This window comes from Elephas maximus, chromosome 15, assembly GCF_024166365.1.
Source record: "Elephas maximus indicus isolate mEleMax1 chromosome 15, mEleMax1 primary haplotype, whole genome shotgun sequence".
In the NCBI taxonomy this organism is placed as follows: Eukaryota; Metazoa; Chordata; class Mammalia; order Proboscidea; family Elephantidae; genus Elephas; species Elephas maximus.
Genome location: NC_064833.1, coordinates 81,029,771 through 81,055,892, shown reverse-complemented (window position 1 = coordinate 81,055,892; position 26,122 = coordinate 81,029,771). Strand labels below are relative to the sequence as shown.

The following is a 26,122-nucleotide window of genomic DNA, read 5'->3' as shown; positions in this document are numbered from 1 at the left end:
AGACGCATTTCCCCAAATCCATACAAGCGTCCCCTTTCGTTCGACCTAACAGCTTTGCTTGAAAAAAAGGCCCTGCGGTAGAGATAGAGCTGTGGTTTGTGGTCAGTACTCAGTTGTGTTACGGTATGCCAATCTGCCACTGCCTTAAGCTCACATGTTACCCAGAAAAGTCACTGAACCTGTCGGATCCTAATCTGTAAGACATGAATAAACATGTCTTCATTCCCTATCCAGCTTTAGCCTTGCAGTTGTTATGTGACATCAAACATTGACCCAGTGCTGGAAGGAGGCCTCCTACCCAGGACTGATAACCCCACTTCAACAGTAGGTGAAGGCGATGAATTTGATCAAAATGCCAGATGTTATTTGTCCAAGGCTTTACACAACCAGAGAAGGTTAAGCAGAGCCATTTGAATGTACATAACACTACAGGTGTATCACCTTGATATTTTAGCATCAAATTATTTTATATATATTATGTAATATTATTTTATATTACATTTTATAATGTCCACAGGTGGGCTCTAACATACTTATATCCCGTAGGAGTCTCGCCTGAAGATAAAAACCAAACCCAAACCCACTGCTGTTGAGGCCATTCTGACACGTAGTGACCCTATAGGACGAGTAGAACTGCCCCATAGGGTTTCCTAGGAGCGGCTGGTGGATTTCAAAATGTTTTAATAAAGAAAAATTAGAAGGAGGAAGGAATGACTTTAACACATTTAATGATGCCAGGGGTGTTCCTATTTTTAATATTTTCTTCTGTGTTCTCTTTGCTTATCCTAACATCAGTACATTTTATTTGTACCTCAGTTTCAATATATGGCAATTAACTTCATCAGATTTTTTGCCTACAAAAAAATCCCCCTTATTTATATTGGTCTGAATGGTGTAAACATTTTTGCATACATAGACTACCCAGAAACATAAATGCATACTAAATAAACCAGTAGTCAGTCAACAGAAAATATTGAACTTATGAGACATTTTTTGACTTCTCATCACCCTACCCATCTTTTACCGGTATCGTCTTTACCCCAAAAGAGCCTAAAGAAGGCAGATACAAGCTGCCCAGAACCTTCTACTCAGCATCAATTTTGCTCTGAAGTAGACACCTTTCCACAGTGATTTACCTAATGAAAGTATTCCTGATTCTTGGATCAAGAAAATTTTATGTCTCTGTCCTCAGTTGGGGCCCTGGTGAAGCAGTGGTTAAGAGCTTGGCTGCTAACTAAAAGGTCAGCAGTTTGAATCCACCAGCCACTCCTTGGAAGCACTATAGGTCAGTTTTGCTCTGTCCTACAGGGTCGCTACAGGTTTGTTTTTTTTTTGGTTTTTACTCCCATCGCATTCCCCAAATACCCCAAAGTTTGTGTGCATCCACATATGTATACAGTCATGCTCCGTCTGTTTAGTTTATGTGCTTTTATAGTTTACGTACATTTTTGTGATTGTTCACTCTTCATTTCATTCTGTTTTAAATATTGTGTCATAGTCTTTAGCCATTTTCTTCTAATGAGTTACCTTTCCTCCTTGATTGCAGGAATCTTGTCTCTATATTATGTATATTTTGCAGTTATATATTTTGTAAATATCTAAAGTTTTCTGATTTGTTTTTAAATTTTACGGTGCCTAGTATTTTTAGTTTTAACATAGTCTAATTTTTTTGTAATTTATCTGCCTTTTCTATTGTTCCTCATATATTTTGGTATTCAATAAACTCTTCTTACACAAAAGTCATTCGTTTCCTATATTCACTTTCAAATATTTTGAAGACTTGCTTTTCATTTTAAATCTTTAATCCAACTGGATTTTTGTGATATGGTGTGAGGTACAGCTTTTATTGTATTTCTATAGGGATAGTCAATTATCCCAGCATCATTTACTAAATAGTAGGATTACCCCGGCGCTTTGTCAAACCACATCTCTCATATTGCAAGTGCAAATAGTTATCATGTTCAATAATGTATTTCTTAAAGGCCCATTTTTTTCAAGTAGTTTATTGGTATATTCTTAAGCCAATGCAAATAATTTTAATTATAACTATAGTAAGTTTAATATTTGATAAGTCATTAGTCTTCAAAACAATATTATTTTTTTCCATTAATTTTTAGTATGTATTTTATGTCCAATTCTAAGAAAATATTTGTGGAATATTTATTGTAATAACTGTCAATGTGTGCTTATGCATGGTTTAACAATTGGTTATGCTATGCAGTGGATAAGGGGGGATTCACTATACTGTTATCTCTACATTTGTATGTGCTTATTCTATATTAAAAAGCCAAAATAGTTGAGGTTTATGACAGTCAAATGATAATGCCATTTTGGTTAGACTCTGTCTCACAATAGGCCCGTGATTCTGTGGAGGCATTCTGTGGTTATAATTGAGACAAACATAAAAAACAAAACAAAACCATCAAGTCGGTTTTGACTCATAGTGACCCTACAGGACAGAGAACTGCTCCATAGATTTCTAAGGAGTGGCTGGTGAATTTGATTTGCTGACTTTTTGGTTAGCAACTGAGCTCTTAGCCACAAACATACTTTGGGAACTAATTTCCAAGAAGTGGAGTCTGATTTACGGGTAATTGCTGACAATTTGGCTAGATGACCAAAGAATTAAAAAGAACAAGATTGGACAATGAGTGACAAGCTAATGTCCCTTTTGAATTAAATACGAAGTATAAGGGTATTTGTGTCCCATAGCAATTCTCATTAAGAGGAATCCACTCCGCTATCAAGAAGTCTTTCTATAATCAGATGCACAAAATGACTTACCCAGTCATTAGTCACCTGGTGAGCATGGCCTTAGGGTTAGAGGCTATTCACAGCTTCACATCACTAAGTATCACCTGGAACAACCAGCAGCAAAGACCAGCTCTAAACCTTTTAATATGGCACTCTTCCCCCAGGTTGCTAGACAAATAACTGATACCAGATTAATGATTTTGGAGTGCATCCATCTTAGATTTTGCCCTTACTGTGAAAGATACTTATCCTGGATATGAATTCACCTTTTACATTTACAGTTCTTCTGCTAGCACTGCCATCCACGAATTTAAATAATTCTTTATTCACCGTCATGGTATCCCACGCAACATTGTTTTTTTACTAAGGAACCCATTTTTCTGAAATGGCAATGGGCTCATGTCTGTGCAATTCACGGATCTTACTACCTAATTTTTTCACCCAGAAGAACTTGAAATCATGTAGTGGGTGGAATGGAATCATGAAAATTCAGTTACACTGCCATCTGGGAAACAACATTCAGCAGGATTGAAATGTTGTTCTATAGCATGTGATATACACTTAGAATCATTGACCAATGCACAGTGCTATTTCTCCTATAGCCAGGACACTTGAGTCTGAGAATCAAGGAATGGGAGTGGGTGCTTTGATTATTATACCTAGTATCTGCTTGCAGAATTTTTCTTCTCTTCCATGACACTTTGGGCTCTTCTGGTTTAAACATCTCAGTTCTCAATAGAGGAATGATTCTCTGGATCACAGGTTTCATTAAAAGTGAAAACTGAAATGCCACTTGGGCATTTTTGGCTTTTCTTGACAGAAAAGGTAAAGAAAAGTGTAGCTGTGGTGGCTGGGGTAATTGAACTAGAGATAACCAAGGAAATTGTTTTCTTTTTTATACACATGGAGAGCCCTGGTGGAACAATGGTTAAGAGCTCAGCTACTCACCAAAAGTTGGCAGTTCAAATCCACCAGCTGCTCCCTGGAAACCCTATGGAAACCCTTTACTCTGTCCTATAGGGTAGCTATGAGTCGGAATCAACTCTATGGCAAGGGGTTTGGTTTAGTTTCTATACACATGGAGTCATCACAAGCCAGGGTTGACTGGAGGGCAACCTTTTTTTTTTTTTGAGGGGAGAAGGAGTTTATGTAATAAAGGTAGGCAGAACCGCACACGGAATACAGGGTTAACTCAGGACTTTTATGTGTAATAGGATAAGAAATAGACAAGTTGCTGTAGTGCTGTTCACCATGCAAAACTACCCTTTCCTCTTCATAAAGTGGATGAACTGATTTGTGCAGGTATGGCTGGCTGTGTTGCTCCCCGTTTGGTCCCACCTCTTCTGTTCTTGGAATCAACCTTAATCCAGGGAAGATCTCACTACTAGCTGATTCTGCTAATTTCCCCTGTTGCAAATAGAAGATTTTGGATTAGCATCTCAGGGGATTCCCCCAATCTTGGAAAAGTTATATAGTACCAGTTTTTTCTGAGATCTATAACTATGGGCATCCTCTTTCTCCTTGCTCTCTCACTCTTGCTTACTCACGACTACCTCTGGACTCTTTTTGTTTGTTTGTTTGTTTGTTTGTTTAGGGTTGTGGTAGTCACTTGCTTTCATCAAACACAGAATTTGCTTTTGTTTCCCATTTTGTTTGCTGCTTCCATCTTTAAATTAAAATCTTAAGGTAGATTAAAAAATTTTGTACCCATATTTTGTATCCCTTGATATCCTCTGTTCTGTTTTTCATTTGTTTGTTGTTGTTGTTGTTGTTGTTAGGTGCCGTCGAGTTGGTTCTGACTCCTAGTGACCCTATGCACGACAGAACGAAACACTGCCTGGTCCTGCGCCATCCTCACAATTGTTACCATGCTTGAGCCCATTGTTGCAGCCACTGTGTCAGTCCATCTTGTTGAGGGTCTTCCTCTTTTTCGCTAACCTTCTACTTTACATTTTCAGTTGTTTACCAGGGTCAAAAACAGCAACGTATTGCTTGAATTACCTATAGAATGAAAAATCGTTTTTTTTTTTCCCCTACTCAGAGGCAGCACGTGACAGTGAAAATGCACCAACATTGTCATTATCAGATCTTGGTTTGAATTATTTCTATCTTGTTAGGTGTTTGATACTAAACAAGTTATTGATTATCTGTTTCCTCACCTGTAATCCTTGGGGGATTTCATTAGAATTAAATGACGTAAGAAAACAGCCTGGTATAAGTGAGCCAATAAATGTTCTCTTCCTTCTTTAAATGATTGAGGGGTAAATCTTATTTAAAAGAGAAAAAGAAGGAGAAGAAGAAACAGAAGCAGAGGAAGAAGAAGAAGGAAGGGGGAGGGAGGAGAAGAAGAAGGAAGGAAAAAGAAGTAGTTTTTATGGAGACCAGTTTGGTAAACCTGGATATTAATAATACTAGGTGATATTTATGGAACCATGTTGTGCCAGATTATTCTAGGGGTTGACCGAAAGCTTTGTGGTGGAAGGACGAAGTTAAACTACAAACAACAAAAACCTGAAGGACATTCTCTAGAACGTTCAACTATGAAAGAAACTATTAAACAGTTGGCTAAGTAACTGCTCTGCCGATAAATTTGTCTCCTTTGCTTTGCTGTGCCACATACTTTTTTTTTTAAATACACTTTTTAGATTTACAGAAAAATTGCACAGAAGATGCAGACAGTTCCCACTGCACACAGTTTCTTCCATTATTAACACCTTGCATTCTTGTGGTACACTTGTTACAACTGATCAGCCATATCAATACATCATTATTAATTGAAATCTACAGTTCACGTTAAGGCTCACTCTTTGTGTTGTAAGTTCTATGGGTTTTGACAAATGCATGTCATGTATCCACCCAGTGTCATGCAAAATAGTTTCACTGCCCTTAAAATGCCCTGTGCCCCCCCGAAACCTGGAAACCATGATCATTTACTCTTGCTATAGTTTTGCCTTTTCCAGATGTCATGCAGTTGGAATCATACAGTATGTAGCTTTTTCAGACTGGCTTCCTTTATTTAGCAATATCCATTTAAGATTCCTCCATGTTGTTTTGTAGCTTTTTTATTGCTGAGAAATACTGTATGGATGTACAGAGTTTGTTTATCAGTTCACTTACTGAAGAACATCTTGGTTGCTTCCAGTGTTGGGCAATTATGAACAAAGTTGCTGTAAACATTTGTGTGCAAGCTTATGTATGGACATACATTTTCAGCTCACTTGAATAAAAACATGAACGCGACTGTTGGATCGGATCCTGCGGTAAGCCTACGTTTTTTCACCTTCGTAAGAACCTGCCAGGCTGTCATCCAAAGTGGATTCCATTTTGCCTTTCTGCCAGCAATGAATGAGATTTCCTGTTACTCCACATCTGTCAGCATTTGGCATTATCAGTGTTTTGGAATTTAGCCATTCTAATAAGTATATAATGGTATCTGTTGTTTTACCGCAGTGTTTTAATATTCTAAATTAATTGCCAACTGTGGAAGCATTGAAGAGATGACATTAAAAAAAAACAAACAAACACAGTTTTCAGCTTTCTCTTGACAATCTTCAGTGCTGAATGCTGACTCAGCACACCTGCAAAACAATTGCCTGGAACTGAGTAATGGCTGCGGCCTTTAAGGAGGACTGCCCTCCCCAGGTCACCACATTCCCGGGCCTGCTTCCATTATCCCACCTCCTGCCTGGTCCTGCAGGCATTGAAACTTGTAACATCTACTGTAAATGATCACAGAGCATCAAGAATTTCAGAAATAGTATTTATTTTCTTCATTCACCAAAGCAAGGTATATTTTATGCACTGTGTAAACATAATATCTAAACTTAAGCAGTAATATTCAGAGCCACCTGTAGCCATTAAATGACAAATAAACAGGTTAAATAATATAGTATTAAAGTTAATTATTTAGAAACTTCTGCACCAGCAGGATCTTTTTTTTTTTTTTAAGCTTCGTAAAAAATGACATTATTTACGCCTGACTCTCATCTCTCTGTAGCTTAGGATTTTTTTTTTTTCTCTTCTGTGTATGTAACTCCTTTGAAGTCTACCAGAGCTCTGACTGCAGAGGGCTCTTTGTGCAAGTCAATCAGGCTAATTTCAATTTTAAGTGCAGGAGACAGGCATGCTTTTCATCGCCTCCTTTGTGAAGAGATGATGGATTGGCTTAGCGTGGTCTTAGTAATATTTCCAGGAAAAGGACAGCGCAAACGCTATGCTAAGGAGCCTGTTAGCTAATAAGTAGGCCTCCAGTTTTAAATCTGCCACTTGGTAATTTATTTTAAAAACAGAGTAAAGCTCCACGAAAGCGTGAAGTACATATCATTTCACAGTTTCCTCAGAAAATCTATCTGTATTTATATATCCACATGATTCTAATAAGAGGTATAAGAAAGGAATCCCTTTCTATAATATTATACAGACATGTAAGAGCAAGAACAGGTAAAAAAAAGAAATACAGTTTCATGTTAATTTAAACAAACATTCTGAACATATCCCTATTTTGCCATATCCATGTAAAAATACTTTATAAAAACTAAAAGCAAACCAGTTGCCGTCAAGTTGATTCTCACTCATGGCAAAGCCATGTGTGCAGAGTAGAAATAAGCTCCATAGGGTTTTCAATGGCTGTGAGCTTTTGGAAGTGGCTTGTGGGGCTTTCTTCAGAGGAGCCTCTGGGTGGGTTCGAACCTCCAGCCTTTTGCTTAGCAGTCAAATGCAGTAACCATTCGCACCACCTGGTGATCTCTAAAATCTTTACAGAAATCTCTTTTTTGAGAATTATGAATAGGATACAATGAGATTAAGATATTAACTAACTAAAATAATTTTTAAATGATTATCCTGTGTGTCTGTGTTCTTAAGTGTAAAAAAAACTCAAATCATAATTTGAAGAGAAGCATGAGCTAAATTAAGTTTAGGGAAAACTAAAATCTTACCTAATAATTTTCCTTAATTTACTTTTCATTGCTTGAATTCTTCTAAAAGAAAAGCAAATACAGAAAATGAGAGAGAGAGAAAAAAAAACCCAAGGGAAAAATAGAAAAGGATTATGTAACAAAATCCCAAATCAATCTTCAATCTTTAATTAGAATCAAGGGAATTTGAAAAAAATTACGCTAACCAAAATAAGGCCTAACTCTTGCTGCACCTTGGGCCTGGGGCAATTCCCATGCTTTGTGTTAACATGCTCACATAATTCTCATAACACTTCTGTGTGTTCCTTTACCATTGTTCTCATTCCCCAAGGAAGGAAACAGAAGTAATATAAGCCTCTCAAAGTATGTAGCTAATCCCTGGCAGAGCAGGATTTGAGCCCAGGTAATCTGGGTCTTAAGTTTTTACCACAACATTTTGCTGGCTGTTATCTGCCAGATGCACATATTTACATTTTGATTTACCATCAGACTTTGCTAATGTTTTCTCCATTGGACATGGATATGAAACTTGTCTTTAGGGATCTCAGGGCACATCAGTTCTGCCCAACTCTGCCTCTCCACACCACCTTCAGTTTGGTTGAAGTGCCCTGGGAACTTCATGGCAGGAAGGAATAGTTTGCTGAAGACTGGGGAGGAGAGAGGCAGCTGGAAACAGGTTCATAGAGGAATAGACATTTCAAATAGGCCTTGAAGTTAACCAGGAATTCACCAGGTAAAGGTAGAGAGGACATGTACGTTGTGCATATCTGAAGCTTGGTTGTGAGTATAGCCATGGTGATGAGAATATGGTTTTGTAAGCCATTGATGGAATATCAATTGAGATGTTTCAACAAACAGATGCAGCGCTGGAGGTACTCACTCGTCTATGCCAAGAAATATGGAAGATAGCTTCCTGGGCAACTGACTGGAAGAGATCCATATTTATGACTATTTCCAAGAAAGGTGATCCAACCGAATGTGGAAATTATAGAACAATATCATTAATATCTCATCCAAGCAAAATTGTGCTGAAGATCATTCAAAAACGGCTGCAGCAGTATATCCACAGGGAACTGCCAGAAATTCAGGCTGGTTTCAGAAGAGGATGTGGAACGAGGGACATCACTGCTGACGTCAGATGGGTCCTGGCTGAAAGCAGAGAATAACAGAAGGATGTTTACCTATGTTTTATTGACTATGCAAAGGCATTCAACTGTGTGGATCATAACAAACTATGGATAACACTGTGAAGAATGGGAATTCCAGAACACTTAATTGTGCACATGAGGAACCTTTACATAGATCAAGAGGCAGTTGTTCAGACAGAACAAGGGGATACTGATTGGTTTAAAGTCAAGAAAGGTGTGCATCAGGGTTGTATCCTTTCACCATACCTATTTAATCTGTATACTGAACAAATAATCTGAGAAACTGGACTATATGAAGAGGAACGGGGCATCAGGATTGGAGGAAGACTCCTTAACAACCTGCGTTATGCAGATGACACAACCTTGCTTGCTGAAAGTGAAGAGGACTTGAAGCACTTACTAATGAAGATCAAAGACCACAGCCTTCTGTATGGATTACACCTCAACATAAAGAAAACAAAAATCCTCACAACCGGACCAATGAGCAACATTATGATAAACGGAGAAAAGATTGAAGTTGTCAAGGATTTCATTTTACTTGGATCCACAATCAACATCCACGGAAGCAGCAGTCAAGAAATCAAAAGATACATTGCATTGGGCAAATCTGCTGCAAAGGACCTCTTCAAAGTGTTGAAGAGCAAAGATGTCACCCTGAAGACTAAGGTGCGCCCGACCCAAGCCATGGTATTTTCAATCGCATCGTACGCATGTGAAAGCTGGACAATGAATAAGGAAGACCGAAGAAGAGTTGACGCCTTTGAATTGTGGTGTTGGCGAAGAATATTGAATATACCATGGACTGCCAAAAGAACAAACAAATCTGTCTTAGAAGAAGTACAATCAGAATGTTCCTTAGAGGCAAGGATGGCAAGACTGCGTCTTACATACTTTGGACATGTTGTCAGAAGGGATCAGTCCCTGAAGAAGGACATCATGCTTGGCAGAGTACAGGGTCAGCGGAAAAGAGGAAGGTCCTCAAAGAGGTCGATTGACACGGTGGCTGCAACAATGAGCTCAAGCATAACAACGATTGTAAGGATGGCGCAGGACCAGGCAGTGTTTCGTTCTGTTGTGCATAGGGTTGCTATGAGCCGGAACTGACTCGATGGCACCTAACAACAACAACAAGCCATCGTGAAGCTCTCACCCCACAGGCACGCTACAGCATGCTTTGTATGCTACAAGGAGGAAACTCCTGGGTAGTCCTTGATAATACCTGAGACCTTCAGACAATTCTAGCATTAAAATAATACTTATATCAAATTTAGAGACCTTACCTAGGCTGGTGGTTTGGGCGTAGTGACAGTTCAGTGCTTGAATTTCCAACTACCACGAGGGAGACCCAGCTGGCCAATGTACCTCATGTGCTGCCACCGTCGTCTATCAATGGAGGCTTGTGTGTTGCTATAATACTGAACAGTCTGCAGCAGAGCCTACAGATTAAGACAGACTAGAAAGAAATACCTGATGATCTACTTTTGAAAACCAATCCATAAAAATCCTATGGATCACAGTGGTCCAATCCACAATGGATCATGGGGGTGGTATAGGACCGGGCAGCATTTCATTTCATTGAGTATGGGATCTCCATGACTCAGGGACTGAACTGAAGGCAACTAACACCACCACCACGTACCTAGGTTGCTAAATTCCTTCCATTCCTCTCACCCTGGGAATCTTTGGACCTAACCCTAAGTTCAAGCCACTCTGGTCACTTCTATGGCCTTGTACCTCTTCTCCTTTGACCCCTCCCTTTGCCCACTGCCTGCTCTTTATCCTTATCTGGTGCCCAGCAGAACCCAGGATTATAGTAAACAAGCTCTCTTAAATTTTCATCATCTTCACAGCACTCTTTTACCACCTTCTAACCCTCTCAAGATGATGATAATTTCTTGGAAGGTGGGAGCTGTCCCTTTTGTCTCATGTTATTACCTATATCCGAATCTACAGCAATCTACCGTAGGTCTTTTCAAGCAAATACTGTTCCATCATCAAATAAAAATGTACTGAAGCTCATTACATTAGGCTATACTAACACCTTTCTGCCACATCTGTATGATTTTCAGTCTCTGGGTTGCTTTTCTACATTTAGGAAGAACATTGATATCTGGTTCATGGATTTTTTTTTTTTCCATTCCAATGCCTGCCATTTTGTAGGAGGCGGAGTTTTGGGATCACTTGATTTCTAATTATTTCCACTTCCATTCATCTTTAGCCATTCCCTCCCATGATTGTGACCTGGTCCTTTACGTCACCCAGAACCACTTCATCTTTGAAATCCCAAGCTTCTACAGGCCGTATGCTGGATCTCGAAATGGACAGAGACAGATCTTGTTAAATATGCTCTCTGGTTTTCCTCAGACTTGAATCTTCACTTTTCTATTTCATTTTATGCTGTTGCCAACTGTCTCCTTCTTGAAGGTGTCCATCTGTGGTCTCCTGACTGATGGATGGTCAAGCTTAGTTTCCTACATAAATCCCAACAAACAGTGATGGGGGTTCCTGATATAATCACTAACATAAACTGTAAACTGGAGGATGAATACCTGATGAATTTGCTGGTAGGATAATGGATTATGATGGTGACATTTTTTAATTTGTATTACAGAAGAGTTATTGAAATCCCAGGGTCTGGCTCTGGTTAGACAATATTAGTATTTTTAAAGATAGATTTATTTTGGTTTAATGGGCAACTAAACATGAAGAAGTAATAGAATTGTCTACATCAAAACACTATAATCTGTCTTTGTGTACCCAGCTGAAAAAACTTCAACCCTGACAAGCAGCTTTGGTGTCTTAAAACAATTTTCTGTGTATGTTGTATAAAGTACATAATATATCAGTGTAATGCATATATAAACATATAGGTATCTAATGTGTATGTCTATTCCTTGGTGATATATATATATATACACACACATACATATACACACACACATATGAGTGTGTGTGTTTTTTTTTAACTGATAACAGTGCATAATAAAAATTTTAGATAGCACTGACTTACAGTATAAAGCTTAAGATACTCGCCAGGGCATTCCAGAACTTTAAAAATCTACTCTCTGTTTGTCCCTTATATCTACTTATCTACTACTGCTACTTACTGCCATCAATATCAGCAGTCAGAACCAGGCCAGGGGTCCACTCTGGAACAGATTATTAGTTGCTCATATGCATGTTCAAGTTGCAGCTGAAGAAAATTAGAACAAGTCCACAACCTTAACTATATCCCACCTGAATTTAGAGACCATTTCAAGAATAGATTTGACGCATTGAATGCTACTGACTGAAGACCAACAAGTTGTGGAATGACAGACAACATGGATGTCATACCTGAAGAAAGCAAGAGGTCATTAAAAAGACAGGAAAGAAAGAAAAGACCAAAATGCATGTCAGAGGACACTCTGAAAGTTGCTTTTGAAAGTAGAGTAGCTAAAGCGAAAAGAAGAAATGATGAAGTAAAAGGGCTGAACAGAAGATTTCAAAGGGTACCTCAAGAAGACAAAGTATTATATATAAATGTGCAAAGACCTGGAGATGGAAAATCAAAAGGGAAGACCATGCTCAGCATTTCTCAAGCTGAAAGAACTGAAGAAAAAATTCTAGACTACAGGTGCAATATTGAAGGATTCTACAGGGAAAATATCGAACTACACAGGAAGCATCAAAAGAAGATGGAAGGAATACAGAGTCATGGTACCAGAAAGAGTTGGTTGACATACAGCCATTTCAGGAAGTAGCATATGATCAAGAACCAATGGTACTGAACAAAGAAGTCCAAGCTGCACTGAAGGCACAGAAGAAAAACAAGGATCCAGGAATTGACAGAATACCAATTGAGATGTTTCAACAAATGGATGCAGCACAGGAAGTGCTCACTCGTTCATGCCAGGAAATTTGGAAGACAGCCAACTGACTAGATGATATCCATATTTATGTCTATTCCCAAGAAAAGTGATTCAACTGAATGTGGAAATTATCAAACCATGTCATTAATATCACATCCAAGTAAAATTTTGCTGAAGATCTTTCAAAAGTGGTTGCAGCAGTATATTGACAGGGAGCTCCCAGAAATTCCAGTCGGATTCAGAAGAGGACATGGAACACATGGGACATCATTGCTGATGTCAGAAGGATCCTGGCTGAAGGCAGAGAATACCAGAAAGATGTTTACCTGTGTTTTATTGACTATGCAAAGGCATCCGGCTATGTGGATTATAACAAATTATGGATAACATTGGGAAAAATGGGAATTCCAGAACACTTGATTGTACTCTTGAGGAACCTGTACTTAGACCAAGAGGCAGTTTTCAAACAGAACAAGGGGATACTGCGTAGTTTAAAGTCAGGAAAGGTGTGCATCAGGGTTGTATCCTTTCACCACACTTATTCAATCTGTATGCTGAGCAAATAATCTGAGAAGCTGGACTGTATGAAGAAGAACTGGGCATCAGAATTGCAAGAAGACTCATTAACGACCTGTGATATGCAGGTGGTACAACCTTGCTTGCTGAAAGGGAGGAGGACTTGTAGCACTTACTGTTGAAGATCAAAAACCACAGCCTTCAGTGTGGATTACATCTCACCATAAAGAAGACAAAAATCCTCACAACTGGACCAATAGGCAACTTCATGATAAACAGAGAAAAGACTGAAGTTGTCAAAGATTTCGTTTTACTTGAATCCACAATCAACGGCCACGGAAGCCGCAGTCGAGAAATCAAAAGATGCTGATTTACAAATACAATGCAATACTGATCCAAATACCAACAACATTCTTTAAAGAGATAGAAAAACTTATCATTAACTTTATATGTAAAGGGAAGAAGTCCCGGACTTGCACTACTTGATCTCAGAACCTTCTATACAGCTACAGAAGTCAAAATAGGCTGGTACTGGTACAACAACTGATACATTGACCGATGGAGCAGAATTGAGAACCCAGATGTAAATCCAACCACCTACGGTCACCTGATCTTTGACAGGGGCCCAAAGTCCATCAAATGGGGAAAAGACATACTTTTTAACAAATGATGCTGGCAAAACTGGATGTCCATCCACAAAAAAATGACAAAGGACCCACACCTCACACCATATACAAAAACTAACTCAAAGTGGATCAAAGACCTAAATATAAAGCCAAAAATCATGAAGTTCATAGAAGGAAAAAATAGGATCAATACTAGAGGCCCTAATACACAGCATTAACAGGATAAAAATCACAACAAACAACACAGAAGCTCCAGAGGATAAGCTAGATAACTGGGATCTTCTAAAAATTAAACACTTATGCTCATCAAAATGCTGCAATAAAAAAGAGTAAAAAGAGAACCTACAGACTGGGAAAAAAATACTGGGCATTACAAATCAAAGGTCTAATCTCTAAAAACTACCAGAAAATCTAACACCTCTATAACAAAAAGACAAACAATCCAATTAAAAAATGAGCAAAAGAAATGAACAGACACTTCACCAAAGAAGACATTCGAGCAGTCAACAGACACATGAGGAAATGCTCACGATCTCTAGCCATCAGTGAAATGCAAATCAAAACCACAATGAGATACCATCTTACCCTGGCATTACTGGCACGAACCAATAAAACAGAAAATAACAAATGTTGGAAAGGCTGCAGGGATATCTGAGCTCCTATGCACTGCTGGAGTATGCAAAATGATACAACATTTTTGGAAAACGATATGGCGCTTCCTTAGAAAGCTAGAAATAGAAATACCATTTGATCCAGCAATCCCACTCCTAGGAATATATCCTAAAGAAATAAGAGTTGTCACATGAATAGATATTTGTACACCCATGTTCACTGAAGCATTGTTCACAACAGCAAAAAAATGGAAACAGCCTAGATGCCCATCAACAGAGGAATGGATAAATAAACTACGGTACATACACACAATGGAGTATTACAAAACACTAAAGAACAACGATGAATCTGTGAAGCATCTCATAATATGGATGCATCTGGAGGACATTATGCCGAGTGAAATAAGTTAATCACAAAAGGACAAATATTGTATGAGACCACTACTGTAAAAACTCAAGAAAGGTTTCCATACAAAAAGAAACAATATTTGATGGTTATGAACGAGGGGGGGTGGGGATGGAAAAACACTTGATAGGCAATAGATAAGAGGTAACTTTGTGAAGGGTAAGATAGTAGACAATACTGGGGAAGCCAGCACAACCTGTACAAGGCAAGGCAATGGTAGCTCCATAGACACATCCAAACTCCCTGAGAGAACAAATAGCTGGGCTGAGGGCTGTGGGGACCATGGTCTCAGAGAACACCTAGCTCAAGTGGCATAACAGAGTTTATAAACAATATGTTTTACATTCTACTTTGGTGAGTAGCGTCTGGGGTCTTAAAAGCCTGAGAGCAGCCATCTAGGATACTCCACTGGTCTCACCCCTTCTGGAGCAAGGAAGAACAAAGGAAACTGAAGACATAAGGGAGAGATTAGTCCAAAGGACTAACAGACCACATCTACCATGGCCTCCACCAGGCTGAGTCCAGTACAACTAGATGGTGCCTAGCTACCACTACTGACTGCTCTGACAGAGATCACAATAGAGAGTCCCAGACAGAGCTGGAGAAAAATGTGAAAAATGTAGAACTAAACCCTAACTCCAAAAGAAAGACCAGACTTGCTTGCCTGACAGAGACTGGTGAAACCCTGAGAGTATGGCCTCTGGACACTCTTTCAGCTCATCAGTGAGGCCACTCCTGAGGTTCACCCATCAGCAAAGATTGAACAGTCCCATAGAACAAAACAAGACTAAAGGGGTGCACCAGCCCTAGGGCAGGGACTAGAAGGTAGGAGGATACAGGACAGCTGGTAATAGGGAACCCAGGGTTGAGAAGGGAGAGTGTTGACATGTTGCGGGGTTGTTAACCAGTGTCATACGACAACGTGTGTACTGTTTGACAAGAAACTAGTTTGTTCTGTAAACTTCCATCTGAAGTTCAATTAAAAAAAAAGAGAAATCAAAAAACACATTGCATTGGGCAAATCTGCTGCAAAAGTTCTCTTGAAAGTGTTAAAAAGCAAAGATATCAGTTTAAGGGAAACCCTGGTGGCATAGTGGTTAAGTGCTATGGCTGCTAACCAAAAGGTCAGCAGTTCGAATCCACCAGGCACTCCTTGGAAACTCTATGGGGCAGTTTTACTCTGCCCTATAGGGTCGCCATGAGTCGGAATCGACTCGACGGCAGCGGGTTTGGTTTTGGTTTTATTACTTTAAGGACTAAGGTGCACCTGACCCAAGTCATAATGTTTTCAATTGCCTCATGTGCATGTGAAAGCTGGACAATGAATAAAGAAGACCTAAAAAGACTTGATGCCTTTGAATTACGGTGTTGGGGAAGAATAAAGGATGGACAAATCTGTCTTGGAAGAAGTACAGCCAGAATGCTCCTTAGAAGCAAGGATGGTGAGACTTTGCCTCACATACTTTGGACTTTATCAGGAGGAACCAGTCCCTGAAGAAGGACATCTTGCTTGGTAAAGTGGAGGGTCAGCGAAAAAGAGGAAGACACTCAATGAGATGGATTGACATAGTGACTTCAACAATAGGCTCAAATACAACAACAATCATGAGGATGGTGCAGGACTGAACAGTGTTTCCTTGTGTTGTACATAGGGTCGCTATGAATGGGAACCAACTCGACAATACCTAACAACAGCAACAACTACTTACTACTATTACTGGTACATGTCATGAGGTTTGCAATCTCATAATTTTGTTTCTCTGACCAGACAGTAAGCTTCATAAGGGCAGGGGCATGCTCTTATTCTGTATATTCCCAACCCCTACCACAGTCCTCAGCTCATGGTAGAGTCTCAATAAGTATTTGGCCTATTACTGTTGTCATTTTATTATTTTTAGGAAAACTGTGTTGAATCTTATTAGAAAAGAGTTGGCAGGCACGTAGGACAAGAAGAGACCAGTGAAAGTGGGCATGACCAACAGTATCAAACGCCACAGAGAGATTCAAAAGAAACAAGGACTAAGGAAACCCAATAGGATGGAACATGATAAAAGCTGTCATGGAGCCCACAGTCTCACAGCCAGTCCATGGAGGGAGGGAGTCATATTCAGAGGTGTCTGCTTCACCTTAGACCATATTGTTTCCATCTCAGAAATGAGAGGAATGGAAGGAGTGGGCACAGGATTTGCAGTATCTTATGGAGTTGCTATGAGTTGGAATCGACTCAACAGTTTTGTTTGTTTGTTTGTTTGTTTTTTGGTTGTCAGGGTTTTATATTGGGAAAGGGTGGTAGTTTAGTTTGCGTAAGGTTTCTGTAACCAGCTCGTGAAAGGTCTTAGACTCCAAGAAGAGGACAATAGAGTTTCTAATTTCCTGTAGGGAAGGCAAAATTCAACTAGGCCTACTCTAGTGAAACCTGTATTCCTGACTCATCCAGAAAATGCCCTGGGCTCTCAGGCTGAGAAAAGCCTGACAATTTTGGACGAGGGGAAAAACTCAGGCCCTCTTTAGCTAAACGTTTTAGTAATAGACTGTCTTCTGTGTCAAGCTACTGGGCATCATTAGCCAAGCTTTTTGCTACAGGCACTAAAAGATAAGGAACACTAGATTGAGGCCAAACTTGCCTTTGGAACCTTGTTCAGAGTGCCCAGAGCATTCCTTTCTCACTTAAGATCAAGGTTAAAATTATCATGTATTTTCTAATATGCCAAGTATCAATCTTTGCCTCTGTGTGGCTCAAAACTCATTGCCAATACATACAATGTCATCATCTTATTTATTTATTTATTAACTTTTATTGAGCTTCAAGTGAACGTTTACAAATCAAGTCAGTCTGTCACATATAAGTTTACATACATCTTACTCCGTACTCCCACTTGCTCTCCCCCTAATGAGTCAGCCCTTCCAGTCTCTCCTTTCGTGACAATTTTGCCAGCTTCCCACTCTCTCTATCCTCCCATCCCCCCTCCAGACATGAGATGCCAACACACTCTCAAGTGTCCACCTGATATAATTAGCTCACTCTTCATCAGCATCTCTCTCCCACCCACTGTCCAGTCCCTTCCATGTCTGATGAGTTGTCTTCAGGGATGGTTCCTGTCCTGTGCCAACGGAAGGTCTGGGGACCATGGCCGCCAGGATTTCTCTAGTCTCAGTCAGACCATTAAGTATGGTCTTTTTATGAAAATTTGGGGTCTGCATCCCACTGATCTCCTGTTCCCTCAGGGGCTCTCTGTTGTGCTCCATGTCAGGGCAGTTGTCGATTGTGGCCGGGCACCAACTAGTTCTTCTGGTCTCAGGATGATGTAGGTCTCTAGTTCATGTGGCCCTGTCTGTCTCTTGGGCTCTTAGGTGTCATGTGACCTTGGTGTTCTTCATTCTCCTTTGATCTAGGTGGGTTGAGACCAATTGATGCATCTTAGATGGCCACTTGTTAGCATTTAAGACCCCAGATGCCACATTTCAAAGTGGGATGCAGAATGTTTTCATAGTAGAATTATTTTGCCTATTCACTTAGAAGTCCCCTCAAACCATGTTCCCCAGACCCCCGCCCCTGCTCCGCTGACCTTTGAAGCATTCATTTTATCCCGGAAACTTCTTTGCTTTTGGTCCAGTCCAATTGAGCTGACCTTCCATGTATTGAGTGTTGTCTTTCCCTTCACCCAAAGCAGTTCTTATCTACTGATTAATCAATAAAAAACCCTCTCCCTCCCTCCCGCCCTCCCCCCTTCGTAACCACAAAAGTATGTGTTCTTCTCAGTTTTTACTATTTCTCAAGATCTTATAATAGTGGTCTTATACAATATTTGTCCTTTTGCCTCTGACTCATTTCACTCAGCGTAATGCCTTCCAGGTTCCTCCATGTTATAAAATGTTTCACAGATTCGTCACTGTTCTTTATCGATGCGTAGTATTCCATTGTGTGAATATACCACAATATATTTACCCATTCGTCCGTTGACGGACACCTTGGTTGCTTCCAGCTTTTTGCTATTGTAAACAGAGCTGCAATAAACATGGGTGTGCATGTATCTGTTTGTATGAAGGCTCTTGTATCTCTAGGGTATATTCCGAGGAGTGGGATTTCTGGGTTGTATGGTAGTTCTGTTTCTAACTGTTTAAGATAACGCCAGATAGATTTCCAAAGTGGTTGTACCATTTTACATCCCCACCAACAGTGTATAAGAGTTCCAATCTCTCCGCAGCCTCTCCAACATTTACTGTTTTGTGTTTTTTGGATTAATGCCAGCCTTGTTGGAGTGAGATGGAATCTCATCGTAGTTTTAATTTGCATTTCTCTAATGGCTAATGATCAAGAGCATTTTCTCATGTATCTGTTGGCTGCCTGAATATCTTCTTTAGTGAAATGTGTGTTCATATCCTTTGCCCACTTCTTGATTGGGTTGTTTGTCTTTTTGTGGTTGAGTTTTGACAGAATCATGTAGATTTTAGAGATCAGGTGCTGGTCTGAGATGTCATAGCTGAAAATTCTTTCCCAGTCTATAGGTGGTCTTTTTACTCTTTTGGTGAAGTCTTCAGATGAGCATAGGTGTTTGACTTTTCGGAGCTCCCAGTTATCAGGTTTCTTTTCATCATTTTTGGTAATGTTTTGTATTCTGTTTATGCCTTGTATTAGGGCTCCTAGGGTTGTCCCTATTGTTTCTTCCATGATCTTTATCGTTTTAGTCTTTATGTTTAGGTCTTTGATCCACTTGGAGTTAGTTTTTGTGCATGGTGTGAGGTATGGGTCCTGTTTCATTCTTTTGCAAATGGGTATCCAGTTATGCCAGCACCATTTGTTAAAAAGATTATCTTTTCCCCAGTTAACTGACGCTGGTCCTTTGTCAAATATCAGCTGCTCATACATGGATGGATTTATATCTGGGTTCTCAATTCTGTTCCATTGGTCTATGTGCCTGTTGTTGTACCAGTACCAGGCTGTTTTGACTACTGTGGCTGTATAATAGCTTCTGAAATTAGGTAGAGTGAGGTCTCCCACTTTCTTCTTCTTTTTCAGTAATGCTTTGCTTATCCGAGGCTTCTTTCCCTTCCATATGAAACTGGTGATTTGTTTCTCTATCACCTTAAAAAATGACGTTGGAATTTGGATCGGAAGTCCATTGTATGTATAGATGGCTTTTGGTAGAATAGACATTTTTACTATGTTAAGTCTTCCTATCCATGAGCAAGGTATGTTTTTCCACTTAAGTATGTCCTTTTGAATTTCTTGTAATAGATCTTTGTAGTTTTCTTTGTATAGGTCTTTTACATCCTTGGTAAGATTTATTCCTAAGTATTTTATCTTCTTGGGGGCTACTGTGAATGGTATTGATTTGGTGATTTCCTCTTCAGTGTTCTTTTTTTTGATGTAGAGGAATCCAAGTGATTTTTGTATGTTTATTTTATAACCTGAGACTCTGCCAAACTCTTCTATTAGTTTCCGTAGTTTTCTAGAGGATTCCTTAGGGTTTTCTGTGTATAAGATCATGTCATCTGCAAATAGAGATAATTTTACTTCCTCTTTGCCAATCTGGGTGCCTTTTATTTTTTTGTCTAGCCTAATCGTCCTGGCTAGGACTTCTAGCATGATGTTGAATAAAAGCGGTGATAAAGGGCATCCTTGTCTGGTTCCCGTTCTCAAGGGAAATGCTTTCAGGTTCTCTCCATTTAGAGTGATATTGGCTGTTGGCTTTGCATAGATTTATGTTGAGGAATTTTCCTTCAATTCCTATTTTGGTGAGAGTTTTTATCATAAATGGGTGTTGGACTTTGTCAAATGCCTTTTCTGCATCAATTGATAAGATCATGTGGTTTTTGTCTTTTGTTTTATTTATGTGGTGGTTTACATTAATGGTTTTTCTGATATTGAACCAGCCTTGCATACCTGGTATAAATCCCACTTGATCGTGGTGAATTACTTTTTGATATGTTGTTGGATTCTATTGGCTAGAATTTTGTTGAGGATTTTTGCATCTATGTTCATGAGGGATATAGGTCTGTAATTTTCTTTGTTTGTAATGTCTTTTTTTTTACCTGGTTTTGGTATCAGGGAGATGATGGCTTCATAGAATGAGTTGGGTAGTATTCCGTCATTTTCTATGCTTTGAAATACCTTCAAGTAGTAGTGGGGTTAACTCTTCTCTGAAAGTTTGGTAGAACTCTGCAGTGAAGCCCTCCGGGCCAGGGCTTTTTTTTGTTGGGAGTTTTTTGATTACTGTTTCAATCTCTTTTTTTGTTATGCATCTATTTAGTTGTTCTACTTCTGAATGTGTTAGTTTAGGTAGGTAGTGTTTTTCTTGGAATTCATCCATTTCTTCTAGGTTTGCAAATTTGTTAGAGTACAATTTTTCATAATAATCTGATATGATTCTTTTAATTTCAGTTGGTTCTGTTGTGATGTGGTCCTTTTCGCTTCTTATTCGGGTTATTTGTTTCCTTTCCTGTATTTCTTTAGTCAGTCTAGCCAATGGTTTATCAATTTTCTTAATTTTTTCAAAGAACCAGCTTTTGGCTTTGTTAATTCTTTCAATTGTTTTTCTGTTCTCTAATTCATTTAGTTCAGCTCTGATTTTTATTATTTGTTTTCTTCTGGTGCCTGATGGATTCTTTTGTTGCTCACTTTCTATTTGTTGAAGTTGTAGGGACAGTTCTCTGATTTGGGCTCTTTCTTCTTCTTGTATGTGTGCATTTATCGATATAAATTGGCCTCTGAGCACTGCTTTTGCTGTGTCCCAGAGGTTTTGATAGGAAGTATTTTCATTCTCGTTGCATTCTATGAATTTCCGTATTCCCTCCTTGATGTCTTCTATACCCAGTCTTTTTTCAGGAGGGTATTGTTCATTTTCCAAGTATTTGATTTCTTTTCCCTAGTTTTTCTGTTATTGATTTCTAGTTTTATTGCCTTGTGGTCTGAGAAGATGCTTTGTAATATTTCGATGTTTTGGACTCTGCAAAGATTTGTTTTATGACCTAATATGTGGTCTATTCTAGAGAATGTTCCATGTGCACTAGAAAAAAAAGTATACTTTGCAGCAGTTAGGTGGAGAGTTCAGTATAAGTCAATGAGGTCAAGTTGGTTGATTGTTGTAAGTAGGTCTTCCGTGTCTCTATTGAGCTTCTTACTGGATGTCCTGTCCTTCTCCAAAAGTGGTGTGTTGAAGTCTCCTACTATAATTGTGGAGGTGTCTATCTCACTTTTCAATTCTGTTAAAATTTGATTTATGTATCTTGCAGCCCTGTCACTGGGTGCATAAATATTTAATATGGTTATGTCTTCCTGATCAATTGTCCCTTTTATCATTATATAGTGTCCTTCTTTATCCTTTGTGGTGGATTTAAGTCTAAAGTCTATTTTGTCAGAAATTAATATTGCTACTCCTCTTCTTTTTTGCTTATTGTTTGCTTGATATATTTTTTCCATCCTTTGAGTTTTAGTTTGTTTGTGTCTCTAAGTCTAAGGTGTGTCTCTTGTAGGCAGCATATAGACGGATCGTGTTTCTTTATCCAATCCGAGACTCTCTGTCTCTTAATTGGTGCATTTAGTCCATTTACATTCAGTGTAATTATAGATAAATAAGTTTTTAGTGCTGTCATTTTGATGCCTTTTCATGTGTGTTGTTGACAATTTCATTTTTCCACATACTTTTTTGTGTTGAGACGTTTTTCTTATTAAATTGTGAGATCCTCATTTTCGTAGTGTTTGACTTTATGTTTGTTGAGTCATTACGTTTTTCTTGGCTTTTGTCTTGAGTTATGGATTTGTTATACCTCTTTGTGGTTACCTTATTATTTACCCCTATTTTTCTAAGTAAAAACCTAATTTGTATCGTTCTATATCGCCTTATATCACTCTCCATATGGCAGTTCTATGCCTCCTGTGTTTAGTCCCTCTTTTTGATTATCGTGATTTTTTACATATTGACTTCCGTGATTCCCTGTTATGAGTATTTTTGTTTTTTTAATTAATCTTAATTTGTTTTTGTGATTTCCCTATTTGAGTTGATATCAGGACGTTCTGTTTTGTGGCCTTGTGTTGTGCTGGTATCTGATGTTATTGGTTTTCTGACCAAACAATATCCTTTAGTATTTCTTGTAGCTTTGGTTTGGTTTTTGCAAATTCTCTAAACTTGTGTTTATCTGTAAATATCTTAATTTCGCCTTCATATTTCAGAGAAAGTTTTGCTGGATATATGATCCTTGGCTGGCAGTTTTTCTCCTTCAGTGCTCTGTATATGTCGTCCCATTCCCTTCTTGCCTGCATGGTTTCTGCTGAGTAGTCTGAACTTATTCTTATTGATTCTCCCTTGAAGGAAACCTTTCTTTTCTCCCTGGCTGCTTTTAAAATTTTCTCTTTATCTTTGGTTTTGGCGACTTTTGGCGTGTTTTTCTTTTTGGATCAATCTTAAATAGGGTTCGATAAGCATCTTGTACAGATATCCTTTCGTCTTTCATGATGTCAGGGAAGTTTTCTGTCAGGAGTTCTTCAACTATTTTCTCTGTGTTTTCTGTCCTCCCTCCCTGTTCTGGGACTCCAATCACACGCAAGTTATCCTTCTTGATAGAGTCCCACATGATTCTTAGGGTTTCTTCATTTTTTTTAATTCTTTTATCTGATTTTTTTTCAGCTATGTTGGTGTTAATTCCCTGGTCCTTCAGATGTCCCAGTCTGCATTCTAATTGCTCGAGTCTGCTCCTCTGACTTCCTATTGCATTGTCTAATTCTGTAATTTTATTGTTAATCTTTTGGATTTCTACATGCTATCTCTCTATGGATTCTTGCAACTTATTAATTTTTCCACTATGTTCTTGAATAATCTTTTTGAGTTCTTCAACTGTTTTATCAGTATGTTCCTTGGCTTTTTCTGCAGTTTGCCTTATTTCGTTTGTGATGTCTTGAAGCATTCTGTAAATTAGTTTTTTATATTCTGTATCTGATAATTCTAGGATTGTATCTTCATTTGGGAAAGATTTTGATTCTTTTGTTTGGGGGGTTGTAGAAGCTGTCATGGTCTGCTTCTTTATGTGGTTTGATATGGACTGCTGTCTCTGAGCCATCACTGGGAAACTAGTTTTTCCAGAAAATCCGCTAAAAAAAAAAATGCAGTCAGATCCCTATCAGAATTGCCTTTGGGTTATAACCGCCACCTTGTTCCCTGTAAGGATGAAAGTCTGAGATTTGGATTATATATGCTTGGCTGTAGCTGGTTCTGTGTTTTTAGTCCAATTAGGGGTGGATTTTTGGTCCCTGGGTTTTTTTTTTGTTGTTGTTCCTTCTCTCAGGCCGAAAGAGTGGGTTAGGAAAAAGACCAAAAGAAAAAAAAAAAGGGGGAAAAGCAAAGCAGCCGTGGAGCCGGAGCCGGAGCCGTTCTCCCTCTGGCTCAGGCAATTCCAATGCTAATGAAGCCACCTGGGAAGGGTGGGGGAGGGATCAGAGAGATAGGAGAGTAAAAAGTCAGAATATAGCCAGAGTTGCTTGTCTTGCTTGGAATGACTATTATATCTGAGATTCCCGCGGGGCTTGTCGCCTATGTGTGCTGGCTGTGTGGAGATTGCCCCCGGGGGTCTGGCCCTCTGAAGCCACCCGTTGCCAGTCTAAATCCTAGTGTAAAGGTTCCCCTGCTGGGACGCTTTACTCACGGCTCCAAAATCAGTCGCTGCCTCCCGGGGACTTCTCGTCCCACCAGCCGTCGCCGCGCCGCCCCCGCGGATGGGCTGGGCCCCCTCCCGGGGTTAGTTCAGGCGAGTGGAGCAGCTCTCCGTGCTTGTGCTGTGCCAGCGCCCAGTCAAAATCCCGGCGGGACGGTTCCCCGGCTGGGATGCTGCTCTCCCAGCTCCAAGACCAGTCACTGCCTCCCAGGGACTTCTCCCACCGGCTGCGTCATCTCGCCGCCTGTGAGAACCAGCTGGACCCCCTCACGGGGTGAGTTCAGGGGGGTTGGGCTGGGCCCCTTGTTTGCGCCGTCAGCTCCCCTGGGCCCTGCCCTAAATCGGGCGCCAAAGGTTACCTGACTGGGATGCTGGCTCCAGGCTCTGAAAACAATTGCTGCTTCCCTGTATTTGTTCGTTTTCCGTCTCTAAATCTGTGTTTGTTTTTCAGGGTTGTAGATTGTTATGTACTTGATCAATTCCCTTGTTTTTCCGAGTCTTTGTTGCAAGAGGGATCTGAGGTAGCATCTCCCTAGTCTGCCGTCTTGGCCCCGCCTCCGTCATCATCTTTTATATTCAGAAAAAGTTGCTTCTGAAAAGGGCTTTCCCATGCCTGCCTCTCACCAGTCCCTTATAACTCCTATCTCTCTGTGTGGTGGAGGTCAGCTCTTCTGTGTATGAGGAAGGGGAGCCATTATATCTCCACCTGGTTTGGCAGGAAGAATACCTTCCAGATGGTGTCTTACTTTGAAATGGTAGCCTTTGTGCAGAAACATGCACCTTGTGATACTTGCTATGGCTTCAACTCAGGATTTACTGCTTCACCATTTAATTCCAGAGTTGTGTGTTGGCAAAGTGACTAATGGGCTGGGGTTTCTCCTTTAAAGCTCCTTGGATAACCCTTTCAAGACCCTATTATTTTCTGCTTTGAATTTTTTGTTGATAGTATGTGTTTTCATTGATGGAAGCATGACGAATCATTGAATATGTCTGAATTTTTGGTAGATAGTATGGATTTTTTTTTTTATTGCCCCCTTTTTCACAAGCCTACCCTCAGAGTCCAGTGGGACAATGTATTCATGGGACTAATTCAAACCCTGAAAAACAGAGTTTCACCGAAGTCCATTGAGACATGTGTGTTGCCATAGAAACATTTTCTCTTTTTTCTACCAAAAATGCACACACCTCATACAATACTCTGTAGAAACAGTAATTTGTGGCACACGTCCATTTCTTTTCTGTTTCAAACTATCATGAAGTACTCTGCCTTGTGGCAGCATGTACTGTCATTAGGAAAGCAGCTTCGTCAAAAAGGTGAGAGCCAGAAAAAATGGGTGGGCAATGGTATAGTCTACTGATCCTGAAAGGGCTAATAGACACATCCAAGGTTGAAAGATGGAGGGAGAAGCTCACCTCAGCTGCAGTTAAACATGAACCATTAAAACACATTAGAAATAAAATCGCTGCCAGAGGAGCAACATTGTTATGGCTCTTGTGCCACAAATACATATATGAGTGATTGTGCTTGGCCAACACTCTCTACAGTCTGAAAAGCCTTTGAACTGGGATGATTATAAAATTGTGTTGATACTTTGTACTGATTTATAGTTCTATGGTGCTATTACATCTTTTAATTCACTTGGTTCTCA

The 26,122-nt window shown here is 39.5% G+C and overlaps 1 protein-coding gene across 1 annotated transcript in view; it reads right to left on the bottom strand.

Moving 5' to 3' along the window:
- Window positions 1-8,616: 8,616 nt before the first annotated feature.
- The window catches only part of LOC126058683 (basic salivary proline-rich protein 4-like), a 34,458-nt gene continuing 16,952 nt past the window's right edge, over window positions 8,617-26,122 (bottom strand). Inside the window, exon 2 of the mRNA XM_049853903.1 lies at window positions 8,617-8,819. Within this exon, the coding sequence (XP_049709860.1) occupies window positions 8,672-8,819 (148 nt within the window). The 3' untranslated portion in view covers window positions 8,617-8,671. The remainder of the gene's footprint in view (window positions 8,820-26,122) is intronic.